The 22,863-nt window shown below is 39.5% G+C and overlaps 1 protein-coding gene across 2 annotated transcripts in view; it reads right to left on the reverse strand.

Annotated features, from left to right (window-relative positions):
* LOC122986185 (voltage-dependent calcium channel subunit alpha-2/delta-1) overlaps positions 1 to 19,580 on the reverse strand; it is a 58,599-nt gene extending 39,019 nt beyond the window's left edge. For both annotated transcript variants that reach the window (XM_044357316.1, XM_044357315.1), the window contains exons 1-4: positions 19,383 to 19,580; positions 12,809 to 12,890; positions 12,443 to 12,559; positions 441 to 500 (exon numbers count right to left, since the gene is read on the reverse strand). In XM_044357316.1, the coding sequence (XP_044213251.1) occupies positions 441 to 500; positions 12,443 to 12,559; positions 12,809 to 12,890; positions 19,383 to 19,471 (348 nt within the window). In that variant the 5' untranslated portion in view covers positions 19,472 to 19,580. The remainder of the gene's footprint in view (positions 1 to 440; positions 501 to 12,442; positions 12,560 to 12,808; positions 12,891 to 19,382) is intronic.
* Between the last annotated feature and the right edge of the window lie 3,283 nt (positions 19,581 to 22,863).

Below are 22,863 nucleotides of genomic sequence, written 5' to 3' on the forward strand. Positions count from 1 at the left end.
ATATAACTGTCTCTCTGACGAGTATTTTTCCTGACCACTGCTTTACTGTGTGTTATAATTGCCTGCCGCTGTGGTTCTTGGAAAGCAGGAGGGTATCTGTCATCTGGAATGAGAGGCATAATGCGTCATAACGCTGTGTATAATGTGCAATAAACCTATTTACTAATGGAACTGTAATCACTGCCAATGACACACAGATGCAAACAGATTAAACCTATTTATAATGAATAGAATTTATAGCCTGTAAATCCAGACTTCATTTGTGACCATTTATGCACGTTTGTCTGCGTATCTCCTAGTGCTTTCTTGAGTCCAAACTCACATAGGGTATATAACACACATATAAAACTCACACATATTTAATACAAGCATTTGTTCATGTATTCCTGTTAGTGTGTGTGCTGTATGTATGTGTCTGTATTTTCCTGTCCCTCTGTTACCTCAAACTCGTCTCTCCACTGATGCTCCATCTGGAAGTTCTCAGCAGCTGTAGCCAGTTTCTGGGGAGTGAATTATGACAGGGATTTAGATTGAAAACTGCAAGGTATGCCACCTTCACAGCGTCAGTCTAATTATAGAAAACCTGAGCAAAAGAGAGTACGTTAAAAAGCATGATGGAGAACATCGCAGAGACAGAGAAATTATTATGATCTCACTCACAGAGCTCAAACCACAGGGCTATCAAGGTCTTACAGCACTATCTGCTAAAGGCCACACCACAGAGTGTCATAATGTCAGAATGAAAAGGTTTTTACTGTGGGAGAGTAGTATGAGTATGTGTATGTGTGTGAGAGAGCATGAGATAGAGAGAGATAAATGAAGAGGAAAAAAAAGGGATGAGGGGGGGTCAGCAGTGTAAGAAATAGCAGATCACTGAATAAAGTCAAGAGCAAATGGATTACCAACTGAGAGGCTGTCAATCAAATTGGATACTACTAAATAACAGGGGGATATAAATGTAATTAACCTCGCACATCTCTCTAACATGCACACACATAGACACACTGACAATGAGAAGTTACAGGGAAAAAGAGAATAGTATGAGTGGTTATTGCACTCAAATTTTCTTTCACAAATTGAGGACATAGTAGAGGCAATAAAGACACTGTGCAGAACACAAAAAAGGTCAAACACAAACCAAACAGCACAATGTATCACACTGGGAACAAAATATCGTCCTTAACCACTCTGTGGATGCTCAGAAAGTACACTATATATCTATTGTTGAAACATCATGAGTTTGGAATTCCACTTAAAACTGTGTGAGCATTAAGACATAGCTTTCCAATTACACAATACAGTCATTCATTATGATATTTCACAGTTTGAATCCATCCTCTCTCTTTTCTTTGAGAGAAAATAACAAGAGCAACACTAACAAGAACACAATGACACAGAGAGAAAGAGGGAGAAACCTTTACTGCGTACATCTACCTCACAGTGTCACAACTAACACCTTGTACAGCTAGATGGAAAAAGTCACAACAGTGAAATCATACGACAGGCAACAGGCAGAGAGGCCAAACCAAAACAAGCATTATATTGCACAATGCTGTGTTTGTGCTCACCCAGGCAAATCCACACTGATCAAACCACAGCCTAGCCTGGCCCTTGCTTGCCCTGTTCGAACTTTACTGGGTAATGACAACCCTGTCGAGGAAAGGACTGCCCTTTAATAAATCCTGACAAACTGGTTTCCTCCACAGCAGCAAGGATACAACACTAGCACCGAGCAACTCACTCCACGTAGGGATGTATTTTAAATTGATGATGGCAATTGCAGATTATGAAAATAATCTGTATTCACAGCCAAATCTTCCTCTGATATCCATCTGTTAGCCTGTGCAAGTAGGAAAGTAAAACATCAGGCATTGATCTGTGCATGAGTAATAACTGGATGAGGTGCTTATAGTAGATGTGATTCTGTGCTGATACTGAGTGTGGGATATGTAAGTGTATGTGTGTGTCTGTGACCATGTGTCTGCTGTCGGCAATGGTTCCATTCTTGATCAACAGCCCCATCCCTTTGGCCTCCAGTCTCGGGCTCTATTCCAGACCTGTCTCCACCTCCTCTGCACTGGCTGTCAGCAGCTAAATATACACCCCATTCAAGCCATAAACACATACACACACACAAACACAGAATAGTGATCATGAATTTATTACGCACCGTGTTCATCATATTCAAAAATAACACACTCCATCACTGCATAATGTACTAAATCATATGTTTTCCATTTATGAATTGTGTTCATCAAATGCTTGATGCTGCTGATGCTCTCTTCCACCAGACATTGATGATGTTTTGACTATTTCGGTGTTTCCATCTGGAGATTTACATCTGATTTACATTGATTTACATTTATTATATTTACATCAATTAATTGGAGCCATATAATGTTATTGGTACCTTTGCATGAGTAAGAGCTAACCCTGCAAAACCAAGTATCAGTAAATTGTTTTACTAATGTTTTACAGTGTATACAGAGGCTCTAAGAATACAATATACGAGGAGAACCAAGGTGGAACTTGGTAGTCCTATAAAAACCCATTCCTCCTTAATAATAATTCAATTCAGTGACAATTCAGCAGAAAATACACCCAAAAAGCTGGTTCTTCATTCCATAAGTGTTTCATGAAAAAAAAAAAAAAGATTTATTATAATAATGTGCCACCTGAGGGGGAATGGTAGCAGCAGTTCATATCCATGCTGAAAAGGCCAAGTGCTGGATGTCTTGTCATTAGGTTGATGTCAAATGTCAGCTAATGTCAATGTAACGTCACATCATGTTAAGTGAACATGACATGAGTTGAGCTAACTGAGTTCTATCATCTCAAATCTCAAAAACCATCTCTCAAAATATGTTCAGTGTTCTAAATGAATATGTTTAGAATCATGGCAAATGCATCTAGAAAACACACACATACTGTACTGAGGTGCATGACCACAATATATTGATTGAAGATTTCTCCTTTGGTCCTGGAATTCCCTCTCAGCACGATGTTGTATGCTATATGATACATGAATATAAGCAACATCTGTTCAACACGCGATACATCTTGCATCATACTCTGGCAATTTGTGTGACACTAATGGAGAATATAGGTCTACAGTACATATGTGTCAAAATACCCTTCTCTCACCTACTATATATATAAACATACGCATGCAAATCCGCACACACTCACACACACACCTCCTAAGAGAGCAGACCGACAGGGTTGTTAAAAATTCATGACAGGGCTTTGACGAGGCTTCTCTCCCCTCTGGGAGATGTGGGGGAGGGTGAGAAGGGGTGTGTGAGGAAAGATACCTAATTACCCTTCTCTTTTTCTCTCTTTTTCTCGGTATCCCTCTCTATATCTCTCTTTATCAAACACATACACACACAGAGGTTGTCAGGCTACCCAAAGAAAGCAACACCACAATCAAATCTGCCGTAAACTACAGAGTCTTCATTTGATGAGACCGCGCCCTGAGTGACAGCTAACCACTCTAAACTGGCATAACAGTTCATTACAGAGGTACTGCAAGTTGTCGTCTTCGCCAGTTGATTAGAAGCCAACGTTGCTCTGTCGAAACACACAAATTTAGCACTACAGCGGTTTAGTTAATGGGAGTGTGTAACACACTCCCTGTAGCGTGCTTGATCTAACTGCTCATTAGTCTCCCTCTCACTTATTGTAGTATAGATACCTTGGCTCCACACCATAATGAGTCCACTCTGTCACCGGATGACCACTGGAGACCTAAGGAGAGCCACTGCTCCCCTGCAGCCTTAATGGGGGAAGAGGGATGCATGAACACGAGGAGACTGGGATTTAAATCTATGGAAGTAGGGAGGCAGAGTGGTTGAAGGAATGAGGCGGTTCAGTGAGAAAAAAAGACCAAAGAGGAGAAGAAATTCACAAGAATCATAAAATCTAATACTATGAGGCAAAAATGTTCAATACTGTCCGAGGGCAGCATCGTTGGTTAGCTATATCTTAATCCCAGTTGAACATAAAAACGGCCTAATGATGACTGCAGCAACTGTTGTGCCTATCAATAATCCAGTAGCCAAATCGGGCACATAGTATTTCTCACTTCAGGCAAATTGATTAGATCATTTCGCTGCAGCAATTGAGAGCACAGAAATGACTTGAGATGCCCTGAGTGTTGGATTGCACTAGAATCCTACCTGCTAGCCCCACAGTGAGATATTTCTGCCCTGCTCTCACCAGTCTTAGTTGTCATTCTGCCAGGGCAGCCCAGCAGCCCGCCATGCATTTAGTGAGAAAGAAGAGCACAGCTTAAAGGATAGACAGGGAAGATGAGACAGGCTCTGCTAAACCTCATAGAGCCTCCCAGACTCCCCGTGTGTGTGCACGTGCGTTTGTGTATGTGTGTGTCTAAAGGCTCCACATGCCTGAAATCAATGGGCCATTCAGAGCACAACTGCTTTCTCCTTCAGACAACAAAGCAATACTCACAAGAGTAGTAAGGGTGTAAAAGATCATTAACACCCATATCCTCTCTTAGTTCTCCCTTCCTCGTTTCTGACAACATGTCCACATTCATGAATGTTATCTATTTGTTGTAATGAGTCCCAACTCAAAGGGACGGCAAGAAAGTAAAAATAAGGGAGGCGCTGAGGGTCAGTATGAGAAGCGGAATAGAGAGGAGTCTGAAAAGAGGGAAAGACATAAATTATGAGCAGATGGATTAACGGAGAGGACAGTCCAAAGAGAGAAAAAACAATATTCAGAGTCAGCATGATCACAGTGTTCGAAGTTCTCATTAAAACTTAGCTTATGAGAATAAGCAGTGGAATGATGAAGAGATAGACGTGGGGATGGATGGGGGGAGGGGGGTGTTAGTTCAGTAAAGAATGGTGGAGACATTATCTGACAATGCATTAGTTTGTTTCCTGGGAAAAGGACAAACAACTGCACCTTCCTGTGTGCATATCTAATAAATATATTGTGGGTGTATGTTAACAGGGATAGCAGAAGAAAAAAAAAGATAAAAAGGAAAAGAGGAGTAAGGAACAAGAGGGGAATTAAGAGAGACAAGACATGGAGAATGAGGAGATGGACAGAGAGACAAATAAAAGGACAGAAGGAGACAGGAGGAAGGTTTACAGAGGAGCAATACAAAAGAGCACAGAAAGGTAAAAAGGAGAGTTGCACTGAGGGAGACAAAGGAAGGAGCATGATACGAGAGAAGCAGGGGTCAGATGAGATAAAGTAAGGTTGATTTCAAATTCCAGTCTGACAGAGAACTGTGGCAAGAAGCCAGGAGCTTGACACAGGAGAGATACAGTATGGGCTGGAGAAAGAAGAACACAGAAAGGGAGAGATGCAACGATCGAAGGAAAGGGAGGTGAGATGACTAAGTAGAGAAAGTGAGCATGAGACAGAAAGAAAGAGCAGAGGTATCTGCAGCTGTGAGAGCCCAGGGGAGAGCTGTGCTGCTCCACATGGCTTCTCTCAGAGGCCAAACCCTCCGATGGGAACAGTAAATCTACAGCTGCTCCCTGTCTCATTCGCTCTCTTTGGCTCTTTTGCTCTCATGCGTGTATCTCAGGGATGTGTACATCTCGTACTGTCCACATCAGAGATTTTATATAGTGTGTCACCTGATCAGATTTCACTGGAAGTCTGAGTGCTGTTTTTCTAGCGAGAGTAATGATGGAAGTGTAGTAGCAACAGTGTCAAGAGGCAACAACGTTCATGTGACGCTACTGTATCTCAAAATGCTGTGCGATAGAGGCTACTAATTATCTTGTCAGATTAAGATTATTGTAATTATAACAGTATCACAATCAACTTGATAATGATACACATATTGATTCTGAAAAGTGCTGCTTGTCACACATTTCATTAATGCCAGTTGTTATTAGATATGAAGATGACATCTCTTCACAGTCAAGGGTCTTAACTGTCTCCAAACCAAATATTCAGATGTTAAAGCGAGCATGTTGTGATCCACCAATCCAGTTTGGATTTCTTCTCGATGAACGTATGAGACGCCTGTCCCTAGCCTACCATAAGTCTAGTTAGAATTCCCCATCTGCACCGTTCCCTCCCACTCCCTGTCTCTCTCTCTTTCTGTCTGTCACACACAAAAAATACGAATGCAAGCACACACACACACACAGAGACACAGACACCTCTTGTCTGCTTAATATGATCAGAGCGGAGATGGGAGGTTGAGTAACATCTGCTCTGGAGACTGGAATATCTCTGATCGTATCATAGCCTCTGCTCATTACTGCGTTACACTGGCACACACACAGACACACACACATGAAAACATCATAATGTCACATCTTGTGCTCATTATTGTAACATCGTGACAGCAGGAGACAGATTAATAAAAATATGGCTCAACACCTGGGGCACAAAGACTCCATTAAACACATGCACAAAGAACACACAGGACACTTAACACACGCCTCTAAATAAAGGCAACTGGATAACGGAACTGTTATGAGACATGACATAGGGAATCTTGAAGATGATGACATTATAAATATAACTAGAGGATATTGTAGTCGTGGGTACAATTTGAAAGAGAAGATTGCTGAATCTTGTGTTCTGAAAGGCAATTGGTGTCTGACAAGCACATGCATTTATGAATCATGAAGAAGGGAGCCTACAGTGCATCAAAATTTAAGCTAATTCATGTAATTCTTCAAAAAATGCTTCTTCTATAGAGATGGAATAATTACTCTACGCCATATTGGGTTGTTTACATGGAACTGCAACTCATGTAAATGTTGAAAATTGCTGCGAGAAGGCTAAAAAAGAATAGAATACTAATAATGCCATGCAATCTGATGGAAGACAACAAATGTGATTCTGGTTGTGTCATATGATGTGCATGTAGGGCACAGTGTTGGTACTAAAACAAGTTTCTTTGTGAAGGGCTTATTGGTGACTGTGACAACATATGCATCCAAGAAACATGTTTGCCAAGCAAGATCCTGTGAGCCTAAAGTCATTACACAAAATGTTTAATGGAGCTGGAGAATCAGCTGTTCTTACTGACAATATTTATAAATATTAAGTATGATCAAATTGCATTGACATTGGGTATATCTGTGACAGAAGGGTGTATAATAGATTAACTTTTATTGACTCATTTGTTAAGGATAATGACAAAATATGTGTTAATCTAATGGTGGATTTCAGAAAACTGCTAAATTTTGCAGTGAGAGTAAAATGACCTGAGTCACATCAGTAAACAACATGAGTAAAATGTTGTATGCAAACAGTTTAACATGTTGTATATCAGTAAAGCCTGTGACATAATATCATGCCTGATCATGTATATCTGATGCACATGCTATACTTGTTAATACTGAGATCTATTACAGAAAGGGCACCATAAACCTGTTGCAATGACTGTGAATGTTGAAACCTTACCTGCATTATCTACTGAAGGTGATAATGTCAACACTTTACACAAGTATGCCAGACATACTGATCGTCTTTTAAATAGCATGGAAATTCCTAGAGATGTTACCTTGAGTAAAGTGAAAAAAGGACAACATAGAGGGAAACTATGCTGTGCCTATGACAGACTGTATAATGTTCATAAACATGTGGCTGAACTCAACATTGCAGTGAAAGCGTTTTTGTTGTGGGTTGATGCTGAAGTAAGGCACTTGGGCATAAAAATCTACCATTGCTAAAAATACATATGCACCACACTGCATTTTAAATAAATGAGAGTACTATGAGGGCAGATACACTTGTCAGGATTTCAAAGTCACAGTTATAATGAGTTTTTGGAAAGAGGTCAAAACTGTGACTAACAGTCGAATCCCTTAATCATCTAGCATACTTTATAAAAATTGTTTAGCCATGGTGACTTTTACTAATTGTTAGTAGTATAACTGTTAGTAAGTAATTGTTAGTATAGTTTATTGTTGATGATGTTGAGGGCATGATGATGAGTACAGCAGCTGAAGCTATAAGCAAGCTATATGATAATGTATGTGTGGGATTTTTATGTATTGGTTTCAATATTCATGAATGCTTGATTGTATTAAACACTCTCCCCATAGGCTTAAAGGGTGCTTGTAAAAACTATAGTTTCCTCTTTCAGAAAGTACAGTAGACACAGACGTTTTCTTTAGCCAAATTCATGTGACTAAGTATGTTTAGAATATTTTTTACATTTACCTTTCTAGTTTCTGGGGAAAGAGTGTCTGGTACTACATACACAAACACACACAAAAACAAGTTCCTGCTGTCATTGTATTTAATCTAATAGGAAACATCACCAAAGCATCTATTTGTGGAAGTCTGGCATTATTAAGTAATAGTACTCACATAACCATTTTTTCCATTGCAACAATGATTACATCCAGCAAAAGAACAAACGACAGCATCATGAAAGTCTATCATTCAAATAATTTTCAAAAATGAGCTTAAATTGCATGGCAGTAATCATTATGTCAATTGTGGAAAAGGAGGAAATGTGATTTTGAAAACACACTTTAACCTGCACACATATAGATACAGACAGAAACCAAGTTACATATACACAGGCACATTGGGCCACCTGTGTCCTGTAGAGTTTTAGTAGTGCTGGTTGAGGTATTACTCTAAGTAATGTTGTAGACTGGCTCATTAGTCACCGCACAGAGCCCTTCACCTCAGGAGAATGAATTGCACAGAGGCACACATACTGTATACACACACTCACCTCATGCAGATTGTTCAAACAAAAGACAACAGCTGCAGCTGACATGTGGCCTCTGGTTGTAAGTAAGAAAGAAAGGTGGACTGTGGATAATAACTTAATGTGTAAGCGTGCGTGTGCGTGTCTGTCCTCTGTATTTTATCAGTTCCACTTTTGCCTTAACAGTTCTGCAGCATCAATAATTAAGTTTTTAATTACAGTGTACACAGACAGCAAGACAAAGAGAGAACAGCCCAGTGATGGAGGAGGGAGACAAGCATTGAAATGATTGGATCTAGCCTGAGGCACTTCACACACTTTCACTATGTGGTCAACTACTAAACTAATAAACAAGCATATGTTCATGTATGTGTTTACGTGTGTGTATGGGTGTACACAGCAATGTATAGATCCCTATGCAGTTAGACATAATGCTGCTACAAGTGGCTACTTCCTGTGTTTACCTTTGTTGTCAGACACTTATAATAACAGTCTAAGAACAGTCTAACAGTTGCCCGTCAGTGGCAAAACAAGCACTTTTAGTGGACGTATCTACTTTGACGGACACAATTGCCCCCAAGGATTACATTGCAGCCTGTTTCGCGGCTGCTGGCTGGAGCGATCTCGTTCAATACTGGACCAATTCCAATGGCAAAAAAAAAACAAACTCTAGAATCTATGCCCTACTGTCTGACACCCTGCATCTCTGTTCTCCATATGCCTGCTCACCAAAACTTCGCTCTGCGATCCATAAGAGTGGTGAACATTATGGATGTGATTTGGATTGTGATATTAAAGATAAGATAATAATGTTAAATGGAACATGATGGTGTGATATTGTCACACCAAGTACAGATACACAGACGTGCGCTGTGACGTAACTCCTTCCCCCACCCCCTCCTACTCCTGCTATCCCCTGGTGATCGGATCACCTATCAGCGACCTCAAGTAACCACAATTGGACGATATGAAAATAGAAACGACTGCCCAACCCCAGTGTCCTGTTGATATCAAGTCAGAGTATACATTGTAAAACCTTTGACAAAGTGATCTCGCCCAACAGTGTGCAGCCAAGTACTCATTAATAATGCATGTTACACTCTGCCACACACTTATTTATGGAAGCATGAGTAGACACACACTTGTTTCGCACACCTGTGGCTAGGTAAACTGTGGCCTTTCAAAGGTCATCCATCATGCAGAGTTAGAGATCAGAGACGGAGAGACGGAGAGGAAGGGAGAGAGAAGACAGAAAGGCAAAGGGAGGATGAAAGTTTGAAAGCAGTTGACAACTAACCGAAAGTGGCTCAAGTGCCTTGGGCAATCTCCAATTATACTGACGTTGAGAGTCATTTCCAACCTTATATCAAAGGCATTGAACAAGAAAGGAACTCCCAACTGCAATAGAGATCCCCTTCCTTTTTTATGTCTGATAAACTTTACAGCCAAGTTTAACTTAGAAGACTTGTCAGCAAAATTCACCTCAAAGCACAACCTCTATTGGGACAGTGTACTGTGTAAAGTTCTGATTTGGTGTTTGTTGTCATTCTACTTTGTTGTTTACCTGAAATAACACTCAAAATAGGAAACCAAGAGCAAACAAATCATTATTTTTTTTCTCACAGCTGCTCTCACTGTACCATCCCGTACAGCCATCTTTATCTGCTTAGTCTATCTGTCCATCAATTCATGCATCCATCATATTCATTCATTTGCTCTTCTTTCCCATCATCCATTCATCCATTTATCTCCCCAATCACACATCTTAGAACAGACAATCCAATATCAGTGTGCCTTGAGGTTACTCGTAGGGGAGGATGAGACACAAAGAAGCAATAAAGAGTGAGAAGTGATCGATGTCCGGAGGCTGGATGGATTGTGAGCATCAGGCTATCATGACCCCCCCACAATTCATATACCACCTACCCTTAGCGCGCACACACACACACACATGAATGCACCTCAACCTTTTAACCACCTCTCTCTTCTATCACTTGGATAATGCACTGGAGCCAATTTTCTCCTTGCTGCTTACGCATCTTAATGCACTAGTACTTGGAAAAATGATAAGAACACTAGCATGTTTACTTAACAGCAACAAGGCAGACACTTGGCAGGAGATATGTTTATGAACGCTCATAAATACTCCCTCTCCATTACTAATAAGACAACAATGGTGATGCCTTATAAAGGCAGGGTAAAGGGTGTTATGAACTCCCTCTGAATGTATAAAAACAGTTCAAACTCCCAATATAGATGAGCATCTCTGACCCAGTTCTGAGTAAAAAAACAGGGGGGTATACAGAGGGGTAGAAAGAGAGGAACTCCCCAGGGTCAAAGCTCTAATTATCACATTGAATCCTGCAGAAAAAACTCAGTCCCTGCTTTCTGCTCTTTTGTACACAAGTATATATGTAAATATGTAGATCTATCCTATACTTATCACCATACCGATAAAGTATTAGTGTGCTGTTACAGAATGGCCACAATTTGGCAAATAATACACAACATTCAGGTAATGGCTTATGTCAACAAGGTAGCAGTGCAGCCTGTAAACCCCTCAGAATTGTGCAGATTCTGGGCAGATGTCAGCAAATCCCTAATATTTGTTTACCACACAGGAAGCCTTTTGGAGGAGGACCAGAGATCCTGTTGCCAGAGGATTATTAAAATGTTTTGAATCTGACATGCTCCATTTAAAGGATGATTGCACCTGGAAAAGTATAAAATCCGCAACAATCACACTTGGTAAACTAGTGTGAAACCAGACAAATGATTAAATAAATAAATAAATGGCCAGATGGTAGTGCAACTGTAACAAGATGCTACTGTTTACATAAATGTATTATAATTATAATTATACATTATATAATTACTATTTTCTATCAACTTTTATAGTTCAATTTGGCATATAGGGGGATTTATAAAAATAATGTTGCTCGTTCTTATTAAGCACTTAAAAGTTCATAACATATCTAAATAATATTCCACTCAAGATCATACATCTGAATGTAGCAATGATTATTCCAGATTGGGTGGTACATTTGCATCTTAAATGCATATTTAGAAAATACAAAATTAAAAGATTTTTAAAAAGGATTAAATCTCAATGCTTTTCCTAGATTTCAGTATCAGAACATGCCTCTCATTTGATCTTTTCAATAACACAAAACTATCAGCGTTCAGCTCAGCATTCTGGGTTCAGTCTAGATCTGTCCTTTTTTGTCAGTCAAACTGCCAAGAACAACAGGCATATTTCTGGTGGAAAGTTTGAACATTTAAATCTCCTTTTACCCTTTTCATTCTGCCCAGGAGCCTCATGGTTGGAATGCTCATCAATACCATCAAACATGCAAAATCCAGTTATTGTAGTCTGTCGACCAAAATTCATGTATAAACTAAATGCACTAAGCTTGTTCTTTTTCAATAAAAAAGTTACCATGGCAACTTATTTCATCAATATGTGTGTTTATATTAATGTATAATGTTAATACATCTACTAAATTTGTCGGATTAAATGTCACAAATGTCAACATTTCACAAATACCTACAGTATTACTATAATTAAACTAAACACATGGTTCACCATATACACTTGGGTTATTTTATATACAAACTCGAATCTACAATGTCTGAGTAAGAAGCAGATGGAAAACGTTTCTCTGTCGTAGCCCTTGTTAGTAAAAGATTTAGTCCTGTACAGCTTTAAAACCTACATAAAATTACATACTGACAGTTGGTTCCTCTGAGTGTGGCGAGTCTTACCTCCAAGGCAGCAGACCTCTTCCGCAGCAGCTGTTCAATGTTCCTGGCTGCTCTGGCCACCAGCTCCTCTGCGTCATTTTGCTCCACAGTGTACCGGTGTTGGTTTCTCAGAAAAATCTAGACAGAGAGAGTAATGATTGCATACAATCACACATGTAATTGATGATATAATGCTGATGTGTCAGACATTTATTTCTTTTAGTTTACTCAAAAGCAGAATTCTGCTTGACAATATTTAATAGAAACCGAAAACAAGAGATAGTACAACTTTCTTGATGTCATGATATGTAGGGGATCCATAGCTGCATTAAATTTGGATTGTTCTCTATTTTTGTGCATGTGTGTGTAGTGTTTAGGGGTGTATACCTGATTGAGACTCTTCCCAGCTGTCGCTGTGTCTGCCAGGGTGACGAGCTCTTTCTGCATCTGATCAACCCATTCTTTAATCCTACGGGACAAAGCAGTACACACAACCAATCTTGTAACTCAGATGTAACCAGTTTAGAAGAGACATCACAGGCATTTCACAGTGCAATTAAACTGTCAATCAAGTTATCTTACATCTATCATCTAACAAGGCCATCCAGTCACATGGCGTCAAAACAAACAAGGCCAGAGAGAATCACTCTGATAGGTCAAGCAAAATGTCAGCCAATCAAACCGGAATCACCGGGAACAAATACAATGTCATCTAATCAAACACGTGTCACTGGGTGTCAACCAATACGATTACTTTCTGAGAGTTCAAACATGAAGTCAGTCAACCAATCAGATAAGTGTCAGCTGGTGTTGTGACTGGTGACGGTGATGTGAGTGGCCAAGCGAGAGGTGGGAGGTGGCCAGGACCAAAGTGCTTCTCTGTATATGAAAGAGCCCCAGGGAATTCAGGTCCAGCCTACTGGTGCCACACAATGGATATAAGCCTTTTTCTCATCCTCCTCCAATCATATTGTCTTATCTCAATCATACTGACATAAACTATAACTCCATGCCTCCTGAACACAGTGGCATGCATAAAGATAGGCTAGATGAGAACGGCAAAGACCTAAGGCATTATGCATTGAGTGACACGGTGACTTGTTCGAATAATCAGACTCATCTAGAGGTGCACCTGGTATGAGAGGCTTCCCAGAGCAAAATACTTGTGTGCGTGTGGATGCATTAAATCACCATATATGCTGCCACGCATGCACACATACAGACACACAAACACACACACACCCTGAGACAGTGCCATTAATATTGTATGAGATTGATAACAGGTTGGCAAGGGATACAGATGCTCTCATTGTCATGCATTCACAGTAACACAGACCTAGCTGTGATACTCCCTAATTGCAAATATATACTCGCATATAAACACTGGAATAAACGACAGAAAAACAGTTATGCACACCCAAAAAAATATCCTATATAAACTGTCATTGCAGGAGTGTAATGAGTGTCATGCAAGTTACAGTATGTGTGCAAAACATCTACCCTCAATACAGCAGAGGGAGGAGGTAAGATGCAAACAAGGAGAGAAAGGTACAGAAGATCAAGAAGCAAGAAAAGAAATAGGAAAGATGCAGCGAGAACACAAAATCCACAGTGTATGGAGAAAATTCAGAGCAAGTATGCTAGGGGAGAAAGATGAGAAACTTTGCAACAGAGGGAATACCAGAAGGGATAGCACAGTTAAATTGTTTAGGAAAAGAGAGGGTAGGTGGAGATATTAGAGCAGGGTCAGACATAATTCAGCTGCTATCCCTTAATTCCCAAAGCCAGATGGTTTAGGGGTTGTGGACAGCACTGCAGACTGAGCCTTATGGCTACGTGAAGGAAAACTAACATAGATGTCCAGTGACTGCACTGTATGCTGCAGTGATTTAGAGCCACCAAATGGTATTTTTTTGGGTACTCATCTTTCAGCTGCCAATAGATAAAAAGGAACCAGTGGTGTTGGATGACCATGATCTGGCAAACAGGTAATTGGCAACCACAAGAGCAGCCTGAGATTTGTTTTTCATTTGGTTGGACAGATTTCTGAGGCTGTTGCTAATAAACTTTGAGAGTTTTAAAAAATCTGATAACATGTCGGCCAATATTCATTTCTTTACATAAATACATTAAATAAATCACATTTTTGATATGAATCCCTAAGATCCTGAGGGGGGGGGGGATCGTTTCCCTAAGATCGTTTATCCTAAAAGCATTAGGATAAACAATCTGGGAACCATGACTGTCAGTACAAAAAGTCTTTTCAGTCTGGTGATGGTTGTACATAATTTCTGAGGACTGACTAATTGAACTAATCATTGCAGCTCTATTGTACATTTATCTTTGCGATACTTATCATGTACTGTACATTAATCTTATCTTTAGCCTGTTAACATATTTAACACAGTTATCTCTATACAATGAGCATTTGAGAGCAACACAATCAGTCAAATCCCCTCAATGTTAACATACTATGTTAAGTATGATATAGTACAGGGACAAATTTTAAATTATTTTAAATATATTATAATAACATGTTATACTGGCTGGTAATGTAAATGTTAACAGTAATGTGTTGAGAGACCACCACACAATATAAATCAGTTACCGCAGTTCTTCCTTCATATTGTTACTGAAACAAGATGCAGTAAACAACCAACATAAAACAGGTTGAGGGAAAGGACACAACTGGACTGATGCCACACCATCTTCCATGAGTCTTCCATTTTCTTTTCTGCTTACTGGTATACTACAGTCATCTCTTACACCTTTCTTTTCTTTTCCTCTTCTCTCCTCTCTTTCACTCATTTCTCTCCTTTTACGTTCTCTTCTCTTGATCCCGTCCTTTGTCCCACACTTCCTCATCCCCAAATCTACTAACAGTAAACTGGTTGTAAGGTATTTTAGTGGACCTTGGACCCCTGAGCTATTAAAGCCTGAAGCATTGACAAGTCAATTCTGAGTTAGAGTTTATGTGTATGTGTGTATGTGTGCGTGTATGTGTTTGTGCTTCCAGGGATTTGACATTCAGAGTGCCATCTCTCCGGAGTTTCGATTCTGTGAAATCTACAGCTACCAGTGTAAATCTCTATAACAAAAACTCTCAGGTGCTGACAAATAGATGAGACACCGCTGTGGTGCAGTATGTGTTCGTCTACACGTCGAGTATGGATGACATGTACTTTTTTCTGTGCACTTGTTTTTTCTGAATCTATTTAGGGAATTTTGTCAAATGCTTAATTACTATGTCTAAGCAGCAGGATGGCTCAGCTTACGAACCTTAAACGATCCTGAATTCCTTGTGTGTACGTGTGTTTGCTGTCTGTGTGTGTCTGTGTGTGTAAATGCAGAACACTACAATATGCAGACAAAGAAGTCTTGTCTGTAAAGTGCTCACTTGGCTCATTACATACAGTAAAGGGCCATAAAATAGAGAGCTATGCCACTACTCCCCAAAGCCGTAAGCCTGTTGCTTTATATGAATATTCGTAGTCAAATCCTCTTGTTAAATAAGCATTAGACGATCAGATGTAGGCATGGAAAATGTCTGCACATTAATTCCTAGTCCTTAAATAATCCATTTTCAACCATCCCTTGAGGTCCCAACCTAGTTTAGTGGCAAGGCTTCATAAATACCATGAGGTAAGGCCTGCTCACCTTCTGCAATCCTTCTAGATGTTTCCATACAAACACAAGTTAGGTGAAGTATACTGCTGCTAATGTCACATCATTTGTTATCATTATTTATCTATGGCTAAAATAACATGGCTTTTCAGAGATGCCTAAACAGTAATAAAGTAATTGTTGTTAAGCTGAGGTGGCAATTTTTTTTCTGCTCTGGTTGCTGGGCTTTGATTACTGCAGCCTCTGGTACAACACTGGATAATTAAACACACACACACATACACACACACATGCATACAAAAGGCAACTGGGTCAGACACTGCCCTACATTGTTTTTCAGACACAGGAAGAGCAAATGGGAGCAAACCAGAAAGATAGGCGTGGAGAGACAATACAAGAAAGAGAGAGACAGATGTTATGATGCCATCACTTTGGAACTAGAGAGAGTAATGAGCTGGCGCATAGTTTATCTAATTACTCATTACAGAGGTAAAGACAGAAGCAGTTCAATCCAGAATGAGGCATGAAAACACCAACAGTAATGCACCACAACAACCAGCAGTGCTCTGCTCATGTTCTGTAGCCTTTACACTAACACCCAAGTGGCCAATTCAGTCCTTCTTCAGCCTGGCCCAGATACTAAAAAGTGCTTTGATATGAACTGGAGGGCTTTTGGATCAAGCTCTGACTAACCCAGCATCCTCTGTCTGTCTTAAAACAATAATCAGCATAAATTTGTAATTCAGGTAGGCTTGCTGATGATCTGTAGTGAAAATATAATTGATTAATGAATGATTAATGATGCAACTGCAGTGCAGAATTATCTGAAATATCTCTGGCACAGCCAACATGATTATAAGTTCAAAAGAAAAATCCACATGATAAGGTGTTTTACTTTCAAGGAAGGGTTTTGTCCCATTCTTGTTTTTTATTCACTTTGAAATGTTGCTCTAGACATCTAAGGTAGTGGAAAGTGTTTCATCTTCAGAATGGTTACCACAACAACAGAGCTATATGATGATAAAGAGAAACAAAAGCAGCTTATTTCAGTTTTCAAAATTACCATTAATCGGTATTTTTCTCACCATCCATTTGATCAGTGTAAGAATGCACTTGATGGATGGAGCGTTTCATCCAGTTCATTTTAATCTCTTTTGGCTTATTTTCTAGTCTGTGTTCAAACATTGCTTCTCATCATCATGAACACTCCAAATGAGTCAAAACACATTTTCCACACACACACACACACACACACATTACAGCCATGATTAGTATATTCCGTTCTTATCGTTGAGGACTATCTAGCTTAAAAGATAACTTAAAGGATAAATTTGGACGCAATCATGTAATGTATTGCTTATATTTATATTTACTGCTTGTTACTCACTATTGATATTCTCAACAATAAGTTTGGGAATATTTTTTCGACAAGATGCTTTTTTTTTCTGGACTCCAACAGTGATGAGAAAAAAGATGTTTGAGAGGACCATCTGGTAGATGATCCAGGCTGTAGATTTTCCTCTGCTGTGAATTCAAAAGAAGAGGCCTCCATAACATCCCCCACTCCTAATAGAAATTGAATTCAGCAACCTTTCAAAAAAGAAAAGAGGCCATGGAAATATAAAGATGGCGATATTGAATGGTCACCATCACTATAGCAAACTCAAAGCAGACTGTCAGCTTCCAGTATAACATGTAATCAGAATGGATGCAGGGCCTACAAGGTTTTCTAGCCCTTGAATCCAAAATAGACATTTAAGGCCTTGATGCTACAACCTATAGATTCCCTTAATTGTACACTGTATATACCTTGTGAATCAATTTTACTTGGAAAATGATGAATGCATTTTGCACTCACTCTTTCACAAACTAACACTGAGCATCCAACAGATTCAGTACAAGGGGCTGTTAGCTGTTGAGTAGCTTAAGTTGCACAAATGCAGGTATTTTTGCTGTCACTAATTGTGTGACATATTCAAAAGGGCAGCCTAAAAAAATATGTTTTCTGCTGTGGCAATCCAACCTGCAGTGGTCACTCTTTGGGTTGACTTGGTGGCTTGTAACTTCAGGGTTCAAATATCAGCAAGAAAACTGAATTCTGTTAATGCTTGAAATTGTACTGCATTATACTGAGAGGCATTTCTAATATGTAGTCTACCCTCAGTATATGAATGGGGTGGACAAAATATTAGAAATGTCTCACAGATGCCAATATTCTGGTCTTGATGACCAAATTCTTAATTTAAGTAAAAATAAATAAATAAATAAATAAAAGTGAAAATAGTGTTACAGGTTATATAGTGTTAAGCTAAATAGTGTTAAAATGTGATAGCATGCAGACTTAACTGGTATCAGAACAAACAAATTAGTATTTTCACCATTTTACTCTTAGGTCTTGCTTGTAAAAAAAAAAAAAAAAAACATCTCAAGAGACTTACTGGTTAAATAAATGAATATAATAAAAGATTTATTTGTGGTTATCTGCATCACATCCACTGATCCAATAAACGGGCATGTTATTATTCTCAGGAATAAAAAGAATATAAAACCTGATGTCACTCCCAAATTGATTGACAGGTCTTTTAATTCTCAGATTAATTGTAGACAACAATTTAAATCTTTTTCTGGTGCTGTTAAAGTTATTTTTCACCTATGACTCCAAGTCTGACATTACATGTGAATAGGCTATACTTCGAATTTATATGGCCAAAAAAAAAAAAAATACTGGTTGGGCCTCAATTCTGTACGGTCCCAGATTCAGAAAACTTTATATGGACTGACCTTCAAAATGTAGAGGAACTCATTATTCTGCATAACGATAGAGTTATTATTATTTTTATTTTAGATTATATCCCAAGAAGGGAGAGGATACTATTAAATCAGATTAGCTCTTTTCAAACTCTCAAGGGACAACTTTTGTCATTTTACATACAGGAACAGGGCCAGACGAAAACCACTGTAACTCCTCAACAACTTGTCACGGCGCTCCGTGGCTACAGTCATCCAGGCGACAAACTGCTGATTATGGTAACCTACATTAATCACCGCCTGGAGGCGAGCAGCCAGAGGAACGCTGAAATATTGTCTACCGCCAAACGTGTTTTCCTCAAGATGACCACCGGTGCATGAATGAAACGACCAGCCCACCCCACTCTCACACCCCCCAAGCGTGCACGTATTTTAGGCTATGGACTACACACACACACACACACACAAACACACACACACACATTAAATGGGTAACTGCACTTTATAATAACTATCTCTAAACGACGAGCACTTGAAACAAACAGGTAACAGTAAGTGCTCGAAATAGGATTATAGGAGCCATACTTACATGAGCTGTGTCGGAAACTGCGATGCCAGAGACCCGTCCTGCCATAACAGGACTAGAAACACCCAGGCTCGTACCCTGCAGGTATCCATTGTAAATGGGGGGAAATTCCCCGACGCGCGTCAACACCAAATGTGCTCCTCTCCCCTTTGCCGCCGCCGGTGAATGGGAGCGGTTTGCGGAACCAGCGTGAGTGGCAGTCTGTCCCTCCCTTACAGATTAACGAACCCTGACACCTCTAATCTGATCACTCGGCCATCCAGCGCTCTAACAGGTACTGGAGCTGGATATTTCAGTCTCTCTCTCTCTCTCTCTCTCTCTCTCTCTCCCCCCTATCTCTGTCTCTCTCTCTGTCTCCCCCCCCCCCCCCCCCCTTTTCAATCTAATGGGGAAAAAAATAACATATGCTCCTCAAATATTGTCAGTGAGACTTCTGTGTGATGCTCATTAGTGACTTTATATTATATATCATCTAATAGTGTTGGTGGAACAAAATATACCAAATGTTTAAAATGTCTGTCATATATTTAAAAAGAAATTTTGATATTTGTTTTTGGTTCAAAAATCATCACTGTTTCTTTTAGGTGTACAGCATTGCATTTTGGGAGAAACAACTCATTTCCCTATAAAGAAACACCTGCTAAAAGGAGGGTCTGACAACAGGTACCACACACACACACACAAGTGCACGCACACTGAATACAGATGCAGGTCTAGCTCTTTAAAATGCCCTACAACCTTTCAATGCCTACAACCTGCAGGGATGGAAGAATTTACTGGCTTTGATAGCACCATCTTTGCCAGTGACTATCAGTCATCCTGCATGGTTGCATGAGTGGCAGCAAGCAGAGAAACTGTCCCACATGGGAATCAGTGCTAGAGTGACAGATCTATCGATTTCACACATACAGTGTAAAATCTTATGAGCAAGAACAGTGAAAGCCCAATAAATCTCAGTGCCATCAATCAAGTACCTGTTTTATAAGATTGCATTTGCAGCTATCTGCTGTGCATTCTAACATGAATGTACTGTATATATACAAGCTCTTGCATCACAATCTGATATCAAATCACACAGTTTTTGTTAGCATTTTTAAATCAAAATAGCATCAACATTTTGATTGAATAATTGAATAACAAGTGAGAACACACACCTACTGTGTGTGTGTGTGTGTGTATGTGTGTGTGTGTGTGTGTGTGTGTGTGTGTGTGTGTGTGTGTGTGTGTGTGTGTGTGTGTGTGTGTGTGTGTGTGATTCAGGCCTGGAGGGAGGGTAGGGCAGCATAAGCAGGATGCTTGGGGATTTGGTTACCAATCGTTGCTTGGCAACCACACACCATCTCTCGCGTCCTCTCACGCTCCCCTCCTCCTTTTTCCCCCCTTCTTCTCTTTGTCTCTCCCATCTCCACCTCACCCAACACTCTCACTGTACTGCACTGTTGCTTGCTCCCTCCCTCAGTTTCTCGTCTATTTTCATCCCTTCACTACCTTTCTCACACTCATTTCCCCAAGCAAAGGAAGACAATGCACCAGTCCTGCTGGGAAGGGATGGAGAAAAAGTAAGTGAATGGTGAGAACTGAAGAGGTGGCGGTGGAGTGGAGGACTATAATAGCAAGGAGCAGTGTGGAGAGGATGAAGAGGTGGAGGCTTCCTCTGAAGACATCTCCATTCAGTACTTAAAAAAATAAATAATTGGGAACATCTCACACTACATCCTGAATAGGAAGAGGTGTCAGACTAATGCCTGCACTGCTACACTCCAACAACATCTCTCTTCACAGAGTCTAAGAAATAGATTAGAAAAAGTCCACAATAAAAACTAATGGCATCTGTCAGACAGACAGACAGACAGTATATTTTTGTCTAAACCTGAGATCATTGACAATACTTGTATATCTCAGAGAGCCTATATAGTTACATTGGACACTGCAATTGTCAACTATTAGATCATTCATTTTAGTTGTAGTAAACTAAAGCTCATGATGTAACAGCTATACTTTTTACATAATATTAACTTTGTTTGTTGACTCTTAAATGGGAATTCCCCGTACAATAAGTTTCAATATGTTTAAAAACATAATAATATCAGTCTAACAGGCTAATCTTGACCTCAGAAAAGAGAAACACTTTTAGAGATAACCGTCTTTGGTAATGATTGATCTTAATGCAATAATGTGTAAAAGCACCACTAGTTACAGATCAGTAAAGTTTGAGATTATTTGGTAGAAGATACTGCCATCTGGAGGCAATGCTTTAAAATCACAAGAACAGAGCAGTGTTTCTCAAAGTGGGGTCTGGGGACCACCAGGGGTCCTTGAGGAGGATCCAGGTGTCTCGAGCAAAAAGGGGAATGACTTATTTTCACTATAATTCCATCCATAAGTAACAACAATGACAGAAAGTATGACTATTTTTGGTCGTGGGTTTCATACACTTTCTGTAATTAAACAACTAAAAGCAAAAATCTTATCAAATGGAGGTCCATGGTCTAATTTGTCTCAGTTTGGGGGTCCTTGATGTGAAAAAGTTTAAGAGCCCCTGTTATAGAGTATACAGATATTAGACTGTTATGTACTGATGGTGAAAACCAGGTGTGCTATCACAGTAAATTGTGCTATCACATGTTCTTTAACATGTTTGTTCTTCTTTTTCTGTATAGGCAGGGTGCAGGTACAATAACAATATTGTAATCCATGGCATTTTACAAACATAAACAAAATATAAAACATGTCCATATCCACACACAAATACAGTATGTTGTACTTATACAGTATGTATTCATATTTGAACATACTGTTTCATGAACAAGCAATGGAAAATATCATTCCAAACATATCATAAACTATCTACTATGCACTGAACACCCACTCTCATCTCTGAAATCCCACTCACCAATGTTATTTAAAAATCTTTGTATTAAAATGTGTTACTGTCAATTAGATAAAATAATGAATTCAGTTTGGTACAAAGGAAGAGGGGCTATAGACTCCATTAGATATCTAAGTTTGGTGGTTGTTCATAAAAGATCCTTTGAATATGTGGTCATTATGTTTTTTCTGATTACAAGTCCTATTGAAGTTGCCAGTACTGTCAGTCGTGCAGTACATGTTGTACACAAAATAAAATGAAATTTAAAAAAAAAAGGAACTGCAAGCATATTATTGTTTATCCCTTTGTATTTTAAGTGTCTAACCCTGGTGGGTATTGGCCTTTCTGGATAAAGCATGTAATAAAGGAAAATTAAGGATCTCCAATTTTGGTTGGCAGAAAGGCAGCAGCATATTCAACAGACTAACAGATCAACAGACCCATTACATTACCCCCCACCCCCAGTTCCCTAGAGGAACACAGTATGATAAAATATTGGTGCCCCCAGAAGTGAGAAAACATGATGTGCTCTTTAAATGAAGAGAATGTAATGCAGTGCCCTATAGGTTGCCGTAATGGGGTGAGCTGGAAGTTCTGTATGGGTGCAATTAGGGT

This window comes from Thunnus albacares, chromosome 7 (genome assembly GCF_914725855.1).
Source record: "Thunnus albacares chromosome 7, fThuAlb1.1, whole genome shotgun sequence".
NCBI lineage: Eukaryota > Metazoa > Chordata > Actinopteri > Scombriformes > Scombridae > Thunnus > Thunnus albacares.